Source organism: Monodelphis domestica, chromosome 5 (genome assembly GCF_027887165.1).
Source record: "Monodelphis domestica isolate mMonDom1 chromosome 5, mMonDom1.pri, whole genome shotgun sequence".
In the NCBI taxonomy this organism is placed as follows: Eukaryota; Metazoa; Chordata; class Mammalia; order Didelphimorphia; family Didelphidae; genus Monodelphis; species Monodelphis domestica.
Genome location: NC_077231.1, coordinates 117420599 through 117442174, shown reverse-complemented (window position 1 = coordinate 117442174; position 21576 = coordinate 117420599). Strand labels below are relative to the sequence as shown.

At 34.3% G+C, this 21576-nt stretch overlaps 1 protein-coding gene across 4 annotated transcripts in view; it reads left to right on the top strand.

Moving 5' to 3' along the window:
• LRP6 (LDL receptor related protein 6) overlaps positions 1 to 21576 on the top strand; it is a 127277-nt gene that overhangs the window by 68114 nt on the left and 37587 nt on the right. For all 4 annotated transcript variants that reach the window (XM_056799159.1, XM_007503718.3, XM_007503717.2 and 1 more), the window contains 5 exons: positions 9095 to 9311; positions 9812 to 10101; positions 12891 to 13117; positions 16399 to 16583; positions 17735 to 18061. In XM_056799159.1, the coding sequence (XP_056655137.1) occupies positions 9095 to 9311; positions 9812 to 10101; positions 12891 to 13117; positions 16399 to 16583; positions 17735 to 18061 (1246 nt within the window). The remainder of the gene's footprint in view (positions 1 to 9094; positions 9312 to 9811; positions 10102 to 12890; positions 13118 to 16398; positions 16584 to 17734; positions 18062 to 21576) is intronic.

The window sequence follows — 21576 nt, the reverse complement described above, 5'->3', positions numbered from 1 at the left end:
TATTACATGTGTTTTGTTCAGTTTACTATACATATTAACTTGGCCAGGCCACTTTTCTAAGCCTCAATTTCTTCACCAGTAAATGAGAATCTTCATTAGATGGCCTTTGGCATGCCTTTTAGCTCTAATTTTTTTTATTTTATTATTTTAATTTTATAGCTCTAATTAAAAAATTTTTTGTAAATGATTTGGAATTGAAAATATTTTTGCCTCAATATGATTGCCAGGAATAATTTTCAGCTTTTATTACAAGTGAATATTTGCGTATAGCCAGTGCCTCTTTCCTAAAAGAAACTTGGATATTTATAGTCTTTCTATGGAACTAAACATTTGGTACTTAAGTTACTTATATTCCCTTTTTGTATTGACATGCATTTAGCTCTCTTAAACTCCATTTGTGTAACTTCAAAAGTAATAAAATTGGACTTTTAGAGTTTTTTAAATAGATATGCTATAGCATTGTAAGGTAGTGTTTCTGCAATTGAGTCCTGTTTGCTTAGAGATAGCAGACAATTTCTTGGTTGGAGGAGGGAATGTCAAAATATAAGTATGTTTGCTGCTGGTGGCATTTCAACCTCACTTTTAAGGGGGGTGGGGATACATCTACCTCTCAGAATTGATTACTGACTACTAATATTGACCTAGAAGTTGTTATGGACCTTTAACCTCCCATTACAACCATCATGAATATATTTTAGTTTTTATTTTTCTGCAGTAGTTTCCTGGATTATATGCAAGATAGGTTGGTATCATTCATGATCTCCCTGCTGTTATTCTTTTTTTTTCTTTAAGTGTGGAAAAGGGTATGTGGAATGTAAACTCTTGGGAGAGTCCTTTTTGGGACTCTTAGGATGAAAGTTGCAGAACATTGCACATTATTCTTGTTAAAGGTACTAGTTCTGTTTAGGGTTTCTGTCTAGTGGATATACTACTACTTTTCTTCTCTGTATCATGAATTTCCTTTATTTAAAAAAAAATTAAAAGTACTTATTTTTTCACATTACCCTCTCCCATATAAAAAAAGAAAAGAAAGTCTCTTGTGTTAGGGACTGTTGTAATGCCCATCAACCTGTTAATTCAGGTTCAGTTTTGGAGTAAGTTGAATCAATAAAAGTTGAACAATTAACAAAAGCAGGGTTACAAGATAAGTTCAAAATAGATATATGATTAAGATATAAAGAATAAAATTATAAATAAATTAGGTGAATAGTTATAATAATATAATAATAAAAAGAATTATTTTAAATTAAAAAAGTTTTGTACAAATAAAACCGAAGCAACCAAAATTAGAAGGGAAGCAACAAACTGGGGGGAAATTTTTATAATGAAATTCTCTGACAAAGGAACAATTTCTCAAATATACAACAATTATAAGAAATTAAATCATTCCCCAATTGACAAATTGTCAAGGGATATGACTAGGCAGTTTTCAGATGAAGAAATAAAAACTATCAATAATCATATAAAAATATTCTAAATCCCTCCTGATTAGAGAAATGCAGATCAAAAGAACTTTGAGGTACCACAGAGAGACCAATATGACAGTAATAATAAATGTTGCAGGGGATGTAGCAAAGTTGGGACACTAACGGATTGCTGGTGGAGTTGTGTATTGATCTAACCATTCTAGAAGGCAATTTGGAAATATGCCCAAAGGGCTTTAAAAGATTGCATGTCCTTTGACCCAGGAAAACCACTGCTGGGTTTATATCCCAAAGAGATTTAAAACTGGGCAAGGACCTATTTGTACAAAAATATTTATATCTGTGCTTTTTGTGGTAGCAAAAAATTGGAAAATGGGGAGGGGGGTGTCCTGGGAATGGCTGAACAAATCGTGGTATCTGGTGGTGATGGATTATTATTGTGCTGAAAGGAATTGATGTATTTCTGTAAAAACTCGAAAGACTTCCATGAACTGATGCGCAGTGAAATAATTGCTGAACCAGGAGAACATTATACATAGAAACTGTAACATTGTGGGACAATCAAAGGTAATTGACTTTGCTACTAATAGCAATGCAGTGATCTGTGAGACCTATGAGAAAGAATACTATGCACGTCTAGAGAAAGAACTGTAGGAGTAGAAATCCAGAAGAAAACATGTAATTTACCACTTGTTTAAATGGGTATGTAATTTGGGGGTTTTGGTTTTAAAGGATTGCTCTTTTATAAAAATGAATAATATGGAAAAAATACATACACTACAAATATTGGTTAAATTGAATTCACTTAAATATTACTCATATTCTGATGACTGACTTTTAGTGGTAGATAGGCAGTGTTTTCTTTTATGTATAGTTTAAAGTTGTATTTCATTTCTCTTGCTCACCTGAAAGTTAGTCTGCCCAATTCAGTTTGTATCACTTGCTTGGCTGTCAAACTATCATCTGTGTCTTGCATATTATTTGGATTAAATTATACAGCAGTGAATTTTATTATGGTTCTGATGGGCCCCACTGCCTCATGAATAATTCAACTTTATCATGTAACGATGCTCAAGAAACCCAATGTAACATTTATGAGAGGTTTGCTATTGCCATAACAGATCTAGGTGTTATGTCAATTTCTTTGATTGCACAACCCACACCACAATATAGTTAAAATATGCAGAATTATTGCAGACATTAGCTCAAGTAGAGGGATCATCTTCTAAAGTAACAAATTTTAAGTTCCTTAAGTTTAATTAAATTACTCTGAGGTAATGTAAGAATTATTAACATATAGTAAATATTGTCCCAACACTTAAAGTGTTATGGTAATCTCTTGGAATCAGATCAGCCAAAATTCTAAATATTGAAAGACCTAGAGGAAAATGAACTTCTTTTCTTCACTTCCTTAAACAAAAGAGAATTTATGATAGGGCCTGACTAAAGATGGGTTGCAATCTGTACTATGGGTGAGAGAATAATCAAAGATTCATTGTGTCATCTGGATTTAGTAAAAAAAATCATCTATGTTCTGAGTAGCCATAAATTTAGGTCATTAAGTCCAGGTTAGATGTAAAAACTGTATAGAAACAAGTACATATTAACGTTCCTATGTAAACAAGCCTTAATGAGATATCAAAAGTGTTATTTAAGTATTTTCTTAAAATTTGGGGGCTGGAAGGTACTCTGGCCAAGTTTCATCTAATGTGGAAACCTCATTTTACAAAAGAGAATGCTAACTGAAAATAAATAACTTCCCAAAGTTTCACTGCTAGCCTGTGGCAGAATTAGGACTATAATTTAGACATCTGACTTGTGGTCCAATACCTTTTCTAGTCCAGTATGGTAAGTCTGAATTAAAATTAAAAGAAACTCTTGTCATAAGAGTGGGGTAGGGTCTTAGATTTATTAAAATAAAGCAAATTAATTTAATAGCAGTGCTGGAGCCAGCCATGATGGGTGATGGGGCATATCTCTAATCTCAATAGCCTGGAAGGCTAAAGCTGACAGATCTCTTAAACTCTAAATTTCTGAGCTTGTAGTGGGCTGATAAGGTGTTTGTACTAAGTACAGCATCAATATAGTGAGCCCCTGAAAGCTAGGAGTCACCTAGATTGATAGATAAGATAGATTAGAGAGAAAGGGAGAGGGAATGGAAAGAGCAAGGACAGATCACTGCTCTATTGGACTTTGAAAGTTCTAAATTCTGATTTGAGACTAGGCAATAGAACTTCAATAAAAAGCTCCAGTAGCCCACAGTTGGCACCAGCCCATCTGGTATCTGGAAGGTTCTATAGGTTCAAAAGGATAACACTGTCTCCTTATATCTTTTCTGTGGCTTTGTACTGAGGCCAAGTTTCTTCTCTAGAGGTCACATAGATAGGGCTGCCACCATAGGAATGTTCTATTTCTTAACTCTATGGTCTAAGTAATTTCTGTGGAAAACTAAGATAATAGTATTATTGAGATTTTGCTAGGATGTCACTATGTGTAGATTAGATTGATGAGAATGAATATGTTTTGCATTAATGTTAGTGATGCAGGAGTTCCATGAGGAGAGATCATTATTCTACCTGAAGTCCTAGTGCCTGTTCTGTGCTACTTTCACCCCCCCCCCCATTTTCTTGTAGTGTAGTTCTGTATAACCTGATTATGGGCCTGTATATTTTTACATCAGCAAAAAAGTTCATGTCCTCCCTGTTGTCTACAAGATAAAATCTATATTCTGTTAATAAAAGCATTACTGACCTCAACCTGCCACCAACTTACAGATTTGGCCAAGCCACCTTAACTTTTTTGTATCTCATTTTCCATATCTTTAAAATAAGAATATTATACTAGATAATTTATTATGTCCCTTGTAATGTTAAAGTACTGTGGTCATTTGTCTTTTTTAGTTTTGTGTTCTATTACTCTCCTAAGCAAACTTTCAGCAAGATCCAATTCATATTCTTCCTGTAGGAAGTCAGCCCTAATGATTAAACTCAAAGTAATGTCTCCTGCTTTTTAATCCTTATAGTACTAAAATTCTTCCTCTTTTCAGTCTTTCCTGTTAGGTGAAACTGGAAGTAATCTCTACTGCCTTGTTGGTCCCAAAGTGCTTATTATTTGACACTTAGCACGCACTGCTGTATGTCAGAAAATTCTTGTGTATTGGTGTGTTTGTCAGCATTCCAGCTAGATTTTAGCTACTTGAAGGTAGAATTCATGACGTGTTTAATTTCTTTCCCAGAACCTAGCAAAGTATTTTGGATGTACTGATTGAATTCACTTGAAATAAGTACCCCACAGTTGTCATCTCCCCCATAAAGCTCTCACAGCACTATCTATAGCTAAAAATGACCTATCCTTTATTGAACCAGTATTCATTGTTTTTACTTCTCTTACTCGCTTATTAGATTTTATTTTTGGATTACATAATTTTTTATGTCTTCCCTTCTCTATGTTGAATTGCAGGTATCATCTAACATATTATCACCTAGAGCAGTGTTTTGCCTATATCAGATGCTTATTAAGTGAATTTAATTCATTAGTGCTGAATTGATTATTGAATCAAATTTGTTGATTGGAGAATAAGATTTAAAACAATTTAAACTTATTACCTAGTAATTGGTTCTTTTAATTTAATATGAAAGCAATATTTAAGTCTTATGTTGGAGAGGATAATGCTACATATATCTACAATTTTCTAATTGCTACTACTATGTAAATAGCCTATTAAAAAAAAACTTCCTTCTTAAAATCAATACTGTGTATTGGTTCATCTAACTACACTTTATGATTTTTCATTTATTTTGTCCACAGAGTAGATACTTTTATTAATAAAATATGATTGAATTAAATATAATTTAGAGAAGTAAAGATAATTAGGCATCAATCTAGAGCATTTCAATAAGATGATGCTTTAACCTTTTTTCTATCTACGACAAGAGGCTACTTTCACTTCTGATTAAGTTTTAATTACTGTTTTTGAAAGAAGTAGTCAATATTGCTTAATAGAAAATGTAAGCATGGGATGATGGCAACAAGGTTGGATTGTCTGTTTTTCTGTAATCCTGCTACTGAGAAACTGAGGCTGGTAGATACTTGAGCTCTGGAATTCTAGGTTGTAATAGTTACAAAGCTTATTGGGTACCTGCATTAATATTGTGAACTCTGGGGATTATTGGAGGGAGCAGTTATTCTGTTGAAGATGAGGTGAAACAAGCAGCTCTCAAAGCTCAGAGGTGATCCAACAGTGGGATGAAGTCCATGAATAACTGCTGTACTTTTTTCTCCCAGCCTGCCTCAAAAAAAAAAAAAAGACAAGGACCCCATATTTCCCACCAGCAGCTCAGTAAAGCACTGAAAATAGACCAGAAAAAAGAAAAATAAACAATATCAGCTGTACATTTAGGTATGTAGCCCAACACTGCATTAAGAAACTGCCAGAATTCTGTGAAAACCAGGATTGGTAGAAGTTATGTAAAACAGCCCCAAATCACAAAGGAAAGACCTTGATTAGAGCCCCATGGATAGAAAAGGGAGAAAAATTCCCCAGGCAGATTCCGTCTAGGGGCTGGCCCTGGAATCCTGTAGACCCCCAGAGAAAAAAGCATCAGTAAGTAGAGTTGACCCACAGGTCTAGTCTTGATCAGTAATCAGGTCCTGAACCACAGGGCCACACAGTCTGAGGCAGATTTGAACTCTCATTCTCCTGATTCCAAATCCTGCACTCATCTTGCCCCCAGCTTCCTCAAGTCATTGGGAACTAAATCGTGGAAAGCTTTAAATGTGAGGATTTTGTGATTCATCCTAGAAACAATAGGGAGCCATTAAGAACTTTTTAGTAAGGGGGATTGGTCTAATCAGATCTGTTCATTTTAAGAATATTGATTTGGTATCTGTGTAAAGGATGAATTGACAAGGAAGTGAATTAAATGTTTTTTTAAGCACCTACTATGTATTAGACACTGTGCTAAGGATACAAGTAAGAAAAAAGAAAAATAATTCTTGCCCCTAAAGAGCATACAGTCTAATGAGGAAAGTTAACACACCCAAGGAAACTAAAAGGGAGGGGCACAGCAGGGTACCTGATGAGAGTATGATTACATGGAGTCAAAACCAAGCAGAGCTGCAGATGAAAAATGGAGCCATTAGACTGGAAGCAAGGAGATCAATTAAGAGGTTATTGTAAGAAGTATTTCAGTTTAGCAGAAGAGGGTACTGGATTTTGAATGTCAAATACCTGGTTTTGAGTCCTAATATAGGCACTTATTAGCTAGCATATAGTTTGCTTATCCTGGCAGATGACCTAACCTCTGAGTTTCAGTTTCTTCATCTATAAAAAAATATCACCCATCATATCTCATAGTGTTTTCCTAAGAATCTCTTTGGGGGGAGTATGGATGGGTTCCAAGAGCTGAGATTTTTTTGGTATAGAAAACTCCTGGTGATGAAACAACTTTTATTAATGCAGATAGGCAGCTGTTCTCTGACAGTGGTTTTAAAAAGTTGCCTGGGGCAGTGGAAGTTTTAAGTGCCTTTACTTGATTAAGTGAGATGATATGTAGTGCTAAAATAATATATAAAACAAAATATAAATGTCAGCTATTATTATTAGAGAGATGATGAGGACCTGAACAAAGATTGATCTTGTGATTTGTCCCTTGAGAAAGGGACAAATAGTTGTGGTTTTTTTTTTTTTTTAGATAGAAATTAATAAGATTTAGCAACTGATTGGGAATATGAAAGGTGAAGGAGAGATGTGGAAAAATGGGGATGCTATTAATACTATTGGTGGACCTGTGAACTGATTTAATCATTTTGTAGAGCAATCTAGAATTATGCCCAGCATTATAAAACTGTGTATACCCATAAACCCAGCAATACCACTGTTGGGTCTGTTTCCTAAGGTGATCAGGGAAAAAGGAAAAGAATTATATGCTCTAAAATATTTATAATCACTCTTTTTTGTGGTGGCAAAGGACTGGAATTGTTGGGGAGTGACTAAACACACTATGGCATGTGATTGTGATGGAATACTACTTTGCCATAAGAAATCACGAATAGGTATATTTTGGAAAAATGTGGAAAGGCCTACATGAATTTATGAAGAGGAAATTAGCAAAAACAAGAAAACATTATAGCTACAGGATGTTTAAAGAATAACTTGTGAATGTCCACTTTCAGAGAAATAATTGATGAATAGAAACACAAAATACATATTTTATACATATATATGTGTAATTTTTAATTTTTTTGTCAAGTGATGCCTTCTTTAGTGTGGAAAGGGGAAGAAGCGAGATACCTTGGAATTAAAAAAAAGAACAAAGAAAGGAGGAGATTGAAATCTATGATTTTTGAAGTTTTGAACCTAGATAATTTAAATGATAATGGTACTCTTTTTGGTACATATTTGAATGACTATATGAAAACATGTATGTATTTAGAAATACAGAGCAATATTATACAGAGCAGCATATGCAAAAGCCCAAGGTTGGGTACAATCTATCTTTTTTCGGATCCAAAGAGGAGGAGATTATCATTGACTTGTATGGTTGGTGAAGACTTTAAAAAACTTAGATGGTTGAAATAGGCTTAAAGGATTAACAGAAGAAAGGTAAAGGGCTTTGCTCAAGCATGAGCAAAGGAATGAAGACAAGAAAACATGAAATATTTGAAGGGGATTTCAGATATTTCAGTTTTGTTGGAGTAGAGGGTGTGTGTCTAGAGATAGAGGGAAAGGGGAGATTTTTTCAATCTATAGGAGGATCTTGAATGCTAAATGCTGTTTACCCTGTAGATTATTGTGAACCACTGAAAATTTTTAGACAAAGAATGTATGAGAAAGGGTGAATGTTTTATGTATGCTGTTCTTTGCATAAACATTAATTTCTCAACAGTATGAAGGATGGGAACTGTGCCCAAAGAGCTATAAAACTGTATATATTCTTTGATCCAATAATACTATTATTAAGTCTATACTCCAAAAAGTTTTTTAAAAAAAGGGAAAAAACCTTTTTGGAAAAACATTTATAGCAACTCCTTTTTCTTCTGGCAAAAAATTGGAAATTGAGGGTGTCCATTTTTTGGCAAATGGCTGAACAAGTTGTGTCAAAATGATTTTATGGAATACTATTCTCCTTCCCACTGCCACTGGAGTGGGATAAGTTAAATGAGTCACATGATCAGATCTTTATTTCAGGAAGAATGTTATATAGTTGAGAATAGGATGGACTAGAGTGGTTTTTGAAGCAAGGGAAAGCAATTATAATGTAGTTTCAGTAAGTTAGTTAACAAATTGTATTTTCACTATCATGGCAGGATATATTATCATTCATGGTAGGTGTTGTGGGTGATATGATTTACTCTAGTAATCCCTATCCTTGCATTTGGAAGAAAGAAAAGAAAAAGGAATGAAGAGAGGACCTGAGAAGTTTTATGGTTTGGATTGAGCCCCCTTCTAATGCTTTCTGTCTCATTCAAGTAATTGACTAGGGAGAAGAGGGAGTTGGGGATTTGAAGAAGGAAGAGAACAATAATAGTTGCTTTGGAAAATAAAAACAGTAAATCAAGTATGGATTAAAAATAAAAACCTGAACTAAATTATTTTGCTTATATTATCTTCATATAATAGGTTGTTTTTTCTTCCCTTTTTCTCCCTTCCTCCTGATACCAATCCTAAGGTTATGAATGCAGACGGTACTGGAAGAAGAGTGTTGGTAGAAGACAAGATTCCCCACATTTTTGGGTTCACCTTGCTTGGAGACTATGTCTATTGGACTGACTGGCAAAGACGTAGTATTGAACGGGTGCACAAACGAAGTGCTGAAAGGGAAATCATCATAGATCAGCTGCCTGATCTTATGGGCCTAAAAGCCACAAATGTTCATCGAATCATTGGTGAGTAGTTCAAAACTTAACAATTTTTGGAAAGAAAAGAAGGAAGAAGGGAAGAAATGAGTAACAGAAGTTTACGGAGCAGCTTTTTTAAAGATTGGCATTTTCCACATTTTCCCCAAGGACTAAACAGAAAAAAAAACAACAAAAAACTTAAGGAATTTGGTGTTATAGACATAACCTGATGACCCTTTTAATAGAGATTAATTCTCTGATTGCAAAATTTAAATCTGAGTGGCTTTGTTTTAGAGGGATACCCCTCTACTAAAAACATTCAATATAATGCAGAATATTTGGAACTTAAACATAGGTGAGAAGGAAAGAATTTGATAATGAAGTTTTATTTCTCTACTAGTCTATGAATACTGCTTGTCTGGGCATGGAAGAGAATACACATATGGCTTTGTGCACCAAAATATTTAGCAATCTTAAAATGACTGGTACCAAAAATGATGTTGCTTTGTGTCTGTGTTTTTTCCTGTCTTTAAATAATTTACTTTTAGGTTCTAACCCATGTGCTAATGAAAATGGAGGATGTAGCCATCTTTGCCTCTTTAGACCTCAGGGACTCCGCTGTGCCTGCCCCATTGGTTTTGAACTTATCAGTGACATGAAGACTTGCATAGTTCCAGAAGCTTTCCTCTTGTTTTCTCGGAGAGCAGACATAAGGCGCATCTCTTTAGAAACGAACAACAACAATGTAGCCATCCCACTCACTGGTGTGAAAGAAGCTTCTGCTTTAGATTTTGATGTAACAGATAATCGTATTTATTGGACTGATATTTCTCTGAAGGTAAAGGGGGTTAGAGCAATTAAAGCATGGAAACTAGAATAAAAGGAATGGGAAGGGTAGTTTTATATTTAATTGTAGGATTAAAAATGATCATATATATGTATAATTGGGAAAAATAAAATATTTCTAAATTTAAAAAGAAACAAAGGAAATAAATTATAGACCATTTGATTCAAAACAACTTTCAGAATTTTCTGTCTCTATAATATATTGTTCCTGCTATTTTTGACCCCAAAGTACTGATTTATTAGTGACTTTGTCTCCTGTTTGAGGAAGCTTCCTAGAAGTTGACTGTCCCAGTGTAAAGATGAAATGTAAAATTTTATAAAATTTGAAGACAATTAAAACACTATCTGTTCATCCTCTCTTGGAATGGTGAAGACACTGGTAGAAGAAGGAATTTGGAGAAGAAATGAAATTTTTAAAAAACCATTGGGGGTGGGGGCTACAGATTCATTGTTATTTTATTGGTCTAAGAATAAAAATATAGTCTATAAAACTAATTTTATTGACAAAAAATTTCAGTTGTTTAATTAGAGCTGTGAAAGGGAGTGAAAGCAAGAAAAATTATATATTTCCCCTTTCAGATTTTCACTAAACAAGGTGCTACAGCCCTTGGCTCTTCACACTTTTTACTGGTATATTTTTTTCCAGTGAACCCAAAGCTTCAGCCTTGGTTATGTTGTTGATGGAGTCTTTATTTACCATGATAGATGGTGGGCTGCCAACCATAAGATCCTAGAACAAGGGTAACTAATGAATAATACTGCCCTTCTAAAGATTCTTTTTTTCCTCTTCTCTTCTTAAGATTTCTTTTTTTCCCCCTTCTTTATCTTTCCCACTGGCCTAACTGTAGTGCCCATAGATATTAGGCCATGTGAAACAGTGGAAAAATTGACTGGTTTTGTATTTAGAATATATTGATTCAAATTCTGGCTATGTCACTTGACTATCTGTGTGACTGAGTCTTAATTCCTTGATCCTGAGCTCTCAATTAGTCTATGACCTCTGAAAGTTGTACTAAGGATTTTAAAAGGTTGCTGAACCCACATGGTTAGACTACTACTGGGTTGTGAGTGTAAGGTGTGGTCCATGCAGCGGTCTAAGATGCAGCTGTGATATTGTAGAAAGAATCACTGACACTCTGGGTTTGAAACCCACATCTGGTACTTAATACATTTATGACCAAATTATGGGCAAGTCACTTAACCTCTTTGGATTTCAACTGACTTTTATAAACTGAGAAGTTCAAGTGATTTTTAAGGTGCTTTCCAGCTTTTACATTCTGTGATGCTACATATTTTTTTGTCTCCAAAAATTCAAGTAAATTTTTTTTTAACCTTTCGATCTAGAGCTCTTCCAGACCTCTTATGGTTGCTGTGTAATTTACTAGCTTTTTCCTCTTTTCTAGCCACTATGAATATCCTATGGTCAGATTAATATTTTTAGCTTTACTCAGTTTTATTTTATGTGCTTGACTCTTCTTTCCTAAGAAAAGTCCAGTAACATTATAAACACTCTTCAATCTGAGCAGAAGTTTTAAGAACCGAGAGTTTAGTGTCTATTGTTGATGAGGAAATTTAAATAGTTTGTTATATAGTCTTTTAGATTCTGGGCCAGTAAATTATCATTATTATTTTTTAAACTCACAACTTCCATCTTAGAATCAATACTGTGCATTGGTTCTAAGGCAGAAGAGCAGTAAGGGCTAAACAATGGGGGATCAGTGACTTGCCCAGGGTCACACATTTAGGAAGTGTCTGAGGTCAGATTTGAACTTAGGACCTTCTGTCTCTAGGCCTGGCTCTCAATCCAGAGTCACCTTGCTGTCCCTACTAGTAACTTATTTTATTTAAAAAAAACATTTTTTAACATCCTACAATTACAGTTATTGGTTTTAAGAAAAGGAGTAGAAGGGCTTTAAAACTAATTGGATAGAAACATTCATACTTATTCTCAGAGAGTGGGGGGGAGAGAAGAGGGTAACATAGAAAAGGATTAGAAAATGGGTTAGAAAATTTGACGAAACTTTGCTTCTTTTTGCTAGATGTTTTTTGGCTTGTTTCATGAGGGCTTGTGTAAATTATATTGCATTCAGAATAGCTTGTACTGTTTCTGTTATGTGATGATAGTTTTCATCAGAGAAGGCATGATGGTATTTAAAACTATTAACTATATAGTGTTCATTATACACAACTCAGTTTCAGGTTAAGTAATTCACTGTAGTGATCTCTAAAACTGTTGAAATGCAACAGTTTAGTAGTGACAGAAAAATTCAAAACTGCAGTGAAACTATAAGGTAGTCTATACATACATAGACAAGGTAGGATTGAAGGAAGCAGGCCGCTATGTTTACAAATGTTAAAGGTATGTCCAACCAATATGTTTAGAGAGCTGAATCTTCCTTGTAACTATCCAAAAATTCTGATTATGTTTATCTACTTAATGAACAAGAATGTTTTTAAAATAAAGGTTATTTATTATATCAATCCAAGCATCTTCCATTTTGATTCTTAAGAATGCTGAAGTTCTTTTCCAAACTGACAGAAAATTCTGAAAGTCATTATTATATTTTTAGTATTTACAAGTTCCACATCAGAGTCACCTAAACTTATTTCTAAAATAGGGGTGCTATTATAAAAAGCCTTGAAACATTTTCACTGCTTTTGAACTGTATAGGATTTTTTTTTTTTGCTTTAAAAAAAAATACCCTTTCCCCCAAACCCCTATTTTGTTTGTAAATTTTATGTTATTATTTGCTTGTCTTATCTGTCTCTGTGTTTCTATAGACTATCAGCAGAGCATTTATGAATGGCAGTTCACTGGAGCATGTGGTGGAATTTGGCTTGGATTATCCAGAAGGCATGGCTGTAGACTGGCTAGGGAAGAATTTATACTGGGCAGACACTGGAACAAATCGTATTGAAGTATCAAAGTTGGATGGGCAGCATCGTCAGGTTCTGGTGTGGAAGGACCTAGATAGCCCCAGAGCTCTTGCATTAGACCCTGCTGAAGGGTAAACTTAATTTTACTGTTATAGTTTTTGTAGGTACATGGGATTGTTTGATTGAATTGATTGAAGGGCACATTTACATGGTACTGATCAGCCTTGAATGCATAATTTTGGAGGGGATATAGCTGAAGGACAGAATCTTGATATCCTGGTAATATTTGTTAAGGATGTTTTTCCTAAATTAAAATCTGGTGAAAGACTTTATTTTAAAACTATTATTTCAGTCATTTGGTGATTTAGAATTGATAATAATGGGCAGAGTGTACCTTTGCATTATGTTAGAGAAAAAGGAGAAAGAAGCTATTTAAGGAAATCAGTAAGTAAACAAGATTAATAGAATAATATTCCTAAAATGAATTATTTTAAATACACTGGAACCATATGCTTATGTACCAAAAATTTGTGCTCAGAAATTAACCTCATGTTAGACAACATTTATACTCAGAAGTAATCAAACTACATTAAAAAACAAACATGTTCTATGGTTTAGACTTTTGACTGATATAGGCCATATATTTAACTCATCAGTTAGATTTTACTGTTGTCACAAAATCAAAGAAATTTATATGTTACAGTGAAACCTGCTCATTAGCAAGGGTAGCTTTTGGTCTATAGTCTACAGCAGCAATTCTCAAAGTATGGTGCAGGGACCTGTAGGAGTCTGTGGGAACCTTTTAAGGGACTTAGTCTATGAGATCAAAACAGTTTTCATAACGATACTAAGATATTTACATTTCTAAAATGCTAAATGTTGATAGATATAACCCACATAAACTAAAGTTCTTAGAAGAGGTTCTCCAAAAGTTCTAGGAACATAAAGAAGGCTTGAAACCAAAATGTTTGAGAACTACTGAATTGCAGGTATTGTTCTTTAAAATCACCAGCTGGGAAAACTCAAAATTAGGGGTGAAAATGAATGATATTTAATAAAATTCAAATATTTAGATAACAAATATATCTACCACATTTGAAATTATAGTAGATGATTTTTTGTTATTTCCTCAACCTCCTCTCTGATTAGCTGTAATCAGGTTAGGCCACATTCAGAGTCAGCATTCCTGATGCTATCATGTAGCATTAAGGTGTAATGGTGATATTGCCTCCTAGCATTAACTGTCAGGCAAATTTAGGATTTATGACCAAGAACATTGGTATGACACTAGCAAGTGTCAGCTTTGGCTCACACACATTTTGGCTCCCAAAGGATGTGCTCATACCTATCACCTGACAAGTGCTACTTGCATAAAGTCTGAAATGAAAACACTGGCATTCATAGGATTTTATGGTCATGTCTTTAAAACTGGAAGGAACCTTAGTGACAATCTAGTTGAGTTCTCTAATTTTATAGATGAAGAAACTGAGGCCAGGGGACATTGAAATGATTTACCCAAGGTCTCACAGGTAGGTTCAGTGCCCACATTATATTCTATAGTTTGAAAGCTTGCTTTTATGTCACAGTTCTTCATATACATCAGCTATCAACTATTGTAGTGCTTATAGATGCATTTTAAGTCCCAGGTCATGGATAGAGATTTGCTGGTAGCTGGCATAGAAGAATTCTAACCTAATTCTGGTTTGTTGAATGCTTCTAGCTGGCATTGTACCGCTTTTGTTAAAAGAACAAATTTTGCCAGAGGTTAGGACACATTCTGATTACTTTCATTATCCTTATAACATTCAAATCTCTTAAACTTTGTGTCTTAGTTTTCTCATTTAAAAAATACTTTTCCTGCTTCTATCACAGGGTTGTTGTGAGAATAAAGTAATGGGGAATAATTTTGTGGAAAAAACTTTTTAAAAGTTATTCTATTATTAAAGATATAATTATGAGGCTGCCTACTTCTAACCAGTTAACATAAAGAAAAAGGGCATTTTATCTGTTTATATATGTAGGGAACAAGTGCCATTAAATTTTAATGGAAAATAACTGTAGAATGGCCAGGCATATTTTTGAAATCATAAAATAACAATTTGGAGGGAGCCTTTCAAAGGCCATAGTCCCAACTGTATCTGAACAAGAATTCTTTTCTACAAGATACCTGATAATTCAGTCCTTTGCTTGAAGGTTTCTGGTGAAGGAAAACCCATTTTCCCCATCCTACTTTTGAATCATTATAATTTTTTTGGGAAGTTTTAATTACATTAAGCTGAAATCTGCTTGTCTTTAACTTCATTTGCTCCTAATCTCATCCTTCTTCCTTTAGATATTTGAAGAGCACTGTCATGTCCCCCTTTTGTATTCTTTTCTCCAGGCTAAAAGTCTCCATTTCCTTCAAACTAAGCCTCATAGGGTCCTTGTCCAGGCCCTTCATTTCACTATTCCATTCTTGTTTCTCAGCATTATTCTGAGAAGACAATTCCAATATTAAGAAATAAAATAATATTTCTACCTTTGGCTCTGCATTTAAGTAGTAGTTTCTTGAATACTATTAAGCAAGATGCCTAGAGTTTTGTTTGTTACTGTAAATTTTGTCACAAAGATACTTGCCTAGTGAAACCAGACTAAGATCATTAGCTGTTTTAAGAAATTCTCAACTCAAATAATTTTCTTTTATTACTTTTTTAATCTAGGAATTAAGCAGTTTTTCCAGAAGGAAAACAACAACAACACATATTTCATTGATCTGTTTACATTGCTTTTGAACCAATGAATCACTGAATTTTCCTTTTATCATTTCCTAATGACAGCGTGTCAGAATCAGGAAATTAATAATTTTTCTGTGAGTTTCTTGAGATGATCAGAGAAGGAACATTATACTTTAGGTAGTGAGATGCAATAGCATAGCATTTCCTTTATTAGAAGTACAGGAAAAATAACATTTAAAAATATAAGAAAGATCTGGAACAAGTAGAATATTTTAATTTCTTAAAATTCTTCAGTGACCTTGCTCACTTTTTAACCTTTTATACTTGTTGGATCCTTTTTATGAATAAGGCTAGATTTTAATCCACTGCTATTAATTATAAGCTTTGAAAATAGAGATTCATTATATACCAAATACTGTAGTAGGAAATGTAAGTGTTGAGTTCTGAGGCTTTTGAAACAAATGCTATTAGAAATGTTATAAGAAAAGCTGACTTTCTTTCTAGAATTTAAGAAAATAGTATTTAGTTGAGGGTGCTATGAAGTAAATTGAGGATTTATTTGTAGCCATAATTTTTGCCTCCCCCCATATTGTCCTGTTCAGGTTTTTAAAGTTTGTATAATTATTTATAGGATATTTCCTGTTCTTTTCTTGACCAAAAATGAAAAATGTAAAATAATGAATATTTTTTGAATTTAGGTTTATGTACTGGACTGAATGGGGTGGGAAACCCAAGATAGATAGAGCTGCCATGGATGGAAGTGAACGAACTACCTTAGTTCCAAATGTAGGACGGGCAAATGGCTTAACTATTGATTATGCTAAAAGAAGACTCTACTGGACAGATCTGGATACCAACTTAATAGAATCTTCAAATATGCTAGGTAAAGTGTTAATTCAAATTGAGACATTTAAGGAATGGGCTATTATTGATGTTTTGGATATAAAGTTAGGTTGAGATGCCTTAAATTTTATTATCTATGATATATGTATGTCTGTATATGTGACATGTAGATTTGCTGCTACATATGAACAGTTGAAATTTGTACGTTTTCTTATCTCCTTAAACTGGACCAGGGTGAGGGTATATGCATTGAGTTCTTATTCTAGGTTTTCTCTTTGGATTCTTTTTCTTAGTCTCGTTTACTGTGTTCTTTTTATCTCAGAGAAGTATTTAAAAAAAACAAACCAGAAATGGGACAGGGTAATGAGAAAAGAAAAGCCTATGGTATAAGAGTAGAAACTCTCCCAGAATTATCCTTTGATGATAATAGTGATGATAGTGATAGTTATTATATAATGCTTAAGATTTGAAGTACACTTCACAAATATCTTATTTGAAGAAGATATGATGAAATATTGTTTGAATGTAGGGAAGCTGAGAATATACGTTTTCTGTTCTTCAGTGTAAACTACTTTGAAGTTAAATTTTCAAGTTTTGGTCCTTTACATAAAGCTCCATTATAGTCACTTATTATATATATTATATTTATTATATATATATTCAGATACCACTAAAAAAAATCCCATTGTACTGTCCACATTCTTTTGTTGTACTTAAGATTATTTGGAAAAAAGTTAACTAAATATTTGTCTGCACATCTTTTTGTAACTGTAATTTATTGTAATAAATGTAGATATTCCTAAAATTACCTCTTTTGTTACCTAGAACAATAACAATAAAAACACGGGTCTTTTTTATGCACAGAAAAAAAAGTAATAAAAATGACCAGAAAAGTAGCCTTTGTTTATTAGGAAGAATTAATAATACTACAAAAGTATGTTTCCAAAAGTTGAAACAAATTTGACTTGGCAGCAATGTTATTCTGAGACATAGGGCCAGAAAACACGAGTTGATTGTAGAGATTAGCCTGGTTTTAGGGTTTTTCCAAAATAGTTACAATCTTCTTAATTGCTTATAAATGTAATTTATTTATTTGTTACAAAATGCTTTTGTTCTGCCAGCAGGACGTTTTTATCCCCATCATACTTCATTTCCTTTATCCTTACCCCTCTACTGCATTTCTCAAAACAGGTCTGAATCGTGAAGTTATAGCAGATGATTTGCCTCATCCTTTTGGCTTGACACAGTACCAGGATTATATCTACTGGACAGACTGGAGCCGACGTAGCATTGAACGTGCCAACAAAACCAGTGGCCAAAACCGAACCATCATACAGGGTCATTTGGATTATGTGATGGACATCTTAGTCTTTCACTCCTCTAGGCAGGCAGGATGGAATGAATGTGCTTCCAGCAATGGACACTGCTCCCATCTCTGCTTGGCTGTGCCAGTTGGTGGTTTTGTTTGTGGATGTCCAGCCCACTACTCACTGAATAATGACAACAGGACTTGCAGTGGTAAGCTGTAATTCTCTAAGAACAAGTTAGAGTTTGAGGAAAAAGCAAGAGTTTGAAAACACTATGGATGACCTTCTTTCTGCAGTCAAAAATATGAAAGACCAAAGGTGATATTTACTGGAAAGAGAGAGGATTACTAAAACATTTTTTTGTTACTATTAGCTTGGTAGTAATAATATTTGATGATGTGGCAAAATACCCATTTCAATTTGCAATTGTGTTTAAATAACTAAAATGTACTAGATCCCAAATTGAGAGAAAATAAATATAGACAATTTTTGTTTTCTTCTAGATGGAAATGAAAAGAGGCACAGATAATACAAAATCAGTAGTCCTCAGGGCTTTCTATTTAAGTTATACATATAGAAATGTGCACCTGAATTTTCAGCTTCTCATGCATAGTGGTGAGGGTGCTAGTAATCAGATGTAGCAGGTAGTAAAAGGTAAGAATGGGAGAAAGTTAGCAGATTTACCAAAGAGAATAGAATCACAGAAATATTAAATAAGATCAATTCTTTGGAATGAAAATCTATCTCTTTGAAAGAATCCAAAGTCTTCGTTTTTTAACTATAAAAGAAATAGACATTTTCCCTCTAATTACAGTGGAACTATAGAACAGATAATCCAAAAGAAGAATGTACTTTTCACTTCCTTTGCCTACCATGGACTTGATTAAGGTAATGTCATGATGTAGAAATTACTTGTATGTACTGTAGTTAAATGAAATTTATCATAGGAGTCAGAGAGTCATAGAATCTTAGAGCAGAATGGACTTCAAAGGCTGTGTAGTTCAACCATAAGCCAGAATCTCTTCTATATTGTTCCCAAACAAGTGATTAGCCTTTGCTAGAAAAACTCAGATGACAGAAAACCCTTATATCTCAAACCTAAACCTATACCTGGTACACAGCAAGCACTTAATATGTGTTTTTTTTTTCAGTCATTTACTAATCTGTATGGTTCACTTATTTAACTAATTCTGCCTCTGATACTGTCAAAGACAGTAAAACTAGTCCTTCATCCAAAAGATGTAATTGTCTATTAGATACTTGAAAACAGCTCTCATCTCTCACTTTCTCCTTTTAGCACCCCTTCCCCCTCCCTTACCCCAGTCATTTCTTTTTTAAGTTAAATCATTATGGTTCCTTCAGTTGATTTTCATATTAGCAGGGTCTTAAGCCCCTTAGAATCTTAATTACCTTTCTCTAAAGACTTAACTTGTAAATGCCTTTCTTAAAACATGGTGTCCAGAAATAAATATGGTATACCATATGTAGTATGACTAGGAAAATGTAAAGTGGAACTGTCTCACCTTTCTCCTAGAATCTATACATCCCTTGATTTAATATAAAATTACAAGAGAAAGGAAAGGAATAAACATTTATATAGTGCTCACTATGTACCAGTGACTATGCTAAGTGCTTTATAAGCACTATCTCCTTTGATATCCAAACAGCCTTCTGATCTAGGTGCTAGTATTGACCCTATTTTATAGTTGAGACAACTGAAGCAAACAGAGGTTAAGTGACTTGCCCAGAGTCACACAAGTAGTAATTGTCTGTGGTCAGATTTTAACTCAGCTCTTAACTCCAACCCCATATTCCCATCAACTACCTACATCAGGTTTTTTTGGCTGCTATAGAACACTGTTGACTCATATTCAGCTTGCAGTCCAGTAAAACCTGTAGACATTTTAAAACAAACTGTTGTTTAACCATGCCTGAGAGAAAGAACAATAGAGATGTTGTCAGAGGACCTGATCTGCATCTGGATCTTGGCTCTAGCACTTACTTCTCATGTGAGCTTGGGCAAAATTGTTTGTTTTCATCAAGACTCAGTTCATATCCCACCTTATGCTGAAAGGCTTTCGTAGTCTCCCCACTTTTTCCCTTTTAGATTATCATCCATCTGCTTTGTACCTGCCTTGTATGTACCTGGTTATTTACATATTTTCTCCCTCATTAGAATTCAGGCTATTTGGAAGCTGTTTTTGCCTTTCCTTGTATATTTAGTCCTTAACACAGAACCTGACACGTGGTATGCTATCACTGCACACACATACCTTTGCGTGTGTGTGTGTCTTTATGACATTCAATTAGAAAAATCCAAGAGACTAAGATATAGCTTAGGAGAGAGACTAGGGCTAGATAGAGAGATCTTATCATCTTATCATATAGAGATGGTAGATTGAACCTCTGGGAGCTGATAAGAACCTCAAGTGAGATGGTATGGATCGAAGAGAAGACTGGACAGTTGGGGGTAGAGAGCCCCCATACTTAGTGGGTGTGACATGGATGTAAATCAAGAAGACTGAAGTGGTCAGACAGGAATCTGGAGAACATTGTCATGAAAACCTAAGAGAAGAGATCATCCAGAAGAAGGAGTTCAGTGCTACCAACATATCAAGAAGAACAAGGATTGAGAAAAGGCCATTTCAGCTGGCAGTTAAATGATTTTTGGTAGCTTTGGGGAGAACAGTTCTATTGAATATTAAAATCAGAAGCCAGATCGACTTTGGGGATGGGAAGAGGGAGAAGGGAGTTCAGAAGGGAGTATACATAACTTTCTCAAATTTAGCCACAAAGGGGTGCAGATGTCTAAGACAAGAGCTTACAAAGATGGTAACATAATGTAGGGCTTTTTAAAGACATTGGAAACATGAGCATGTTTTGAGGCAGCAGAGAAGGAGGCAGAAGAAAAAGAGGTTGAAGATGAGAATTTGAGGAATATAGTAGAGGCAATGCATTAGAGAAATTGAGGGGGAAGATGAAATCAAGGGTGAATGAGGAGTAAAGCTGAAGAAGGATAACTTCTCTGAAGTGAGTAAAGATTGAGACACTAGGTAAATGTCTGAGTGATGTGAAATGAGGAGGGAATAAAGGGGCCTCTTGGTGAGTGGCCTCAGTTTTTTCATTTAAGGATGAGATGATGTCTTTAGGCCATGGATACCACAACCCTACTGTAAACTCTTTCTACAGTGTTCCCCTGATCTACCAGTCTAGTAACTGTTTAAAAAAAAAGGAAATGAGGTCACTCTGGTATAATTTATTCATGATTTAAATCTTAGTAATTATTGTTTCCTTTTGCAGATATTCACAGATCATCCCTTTTAATAATGTGTTTTAGAATTTTGCCAGATTGGAATTGAGGCATCCTGGCCTGAACTTTGTAGACTATATATTCTGTCTCTCTACTTTTTGGGGGGAGAAGCAGGAAGAGATAAGAAGAGGAAATTGAAACATTTCCCCCTATCCAATCCTGTGGTATTTTTCTGTTCTTCATGATCTTTTGAACTTCATTGTCAGTGGTTTATCAGTCACTTCTGCCAGTTCTTTCGGTAACCTGGTTTGTGTGAGTCTGGTGACCTACACTGATTTAGGGTAGTTTTTTACTCTTTGCTAATTTCACATTTTGATTCCCTAGTGATCATTTTTATTCTGTTAAGATTAATTTTGCACAAAAATGAGAACTGAACTCATGGCAACTGATAAGGTCACTTGAAAACAAATTTATAG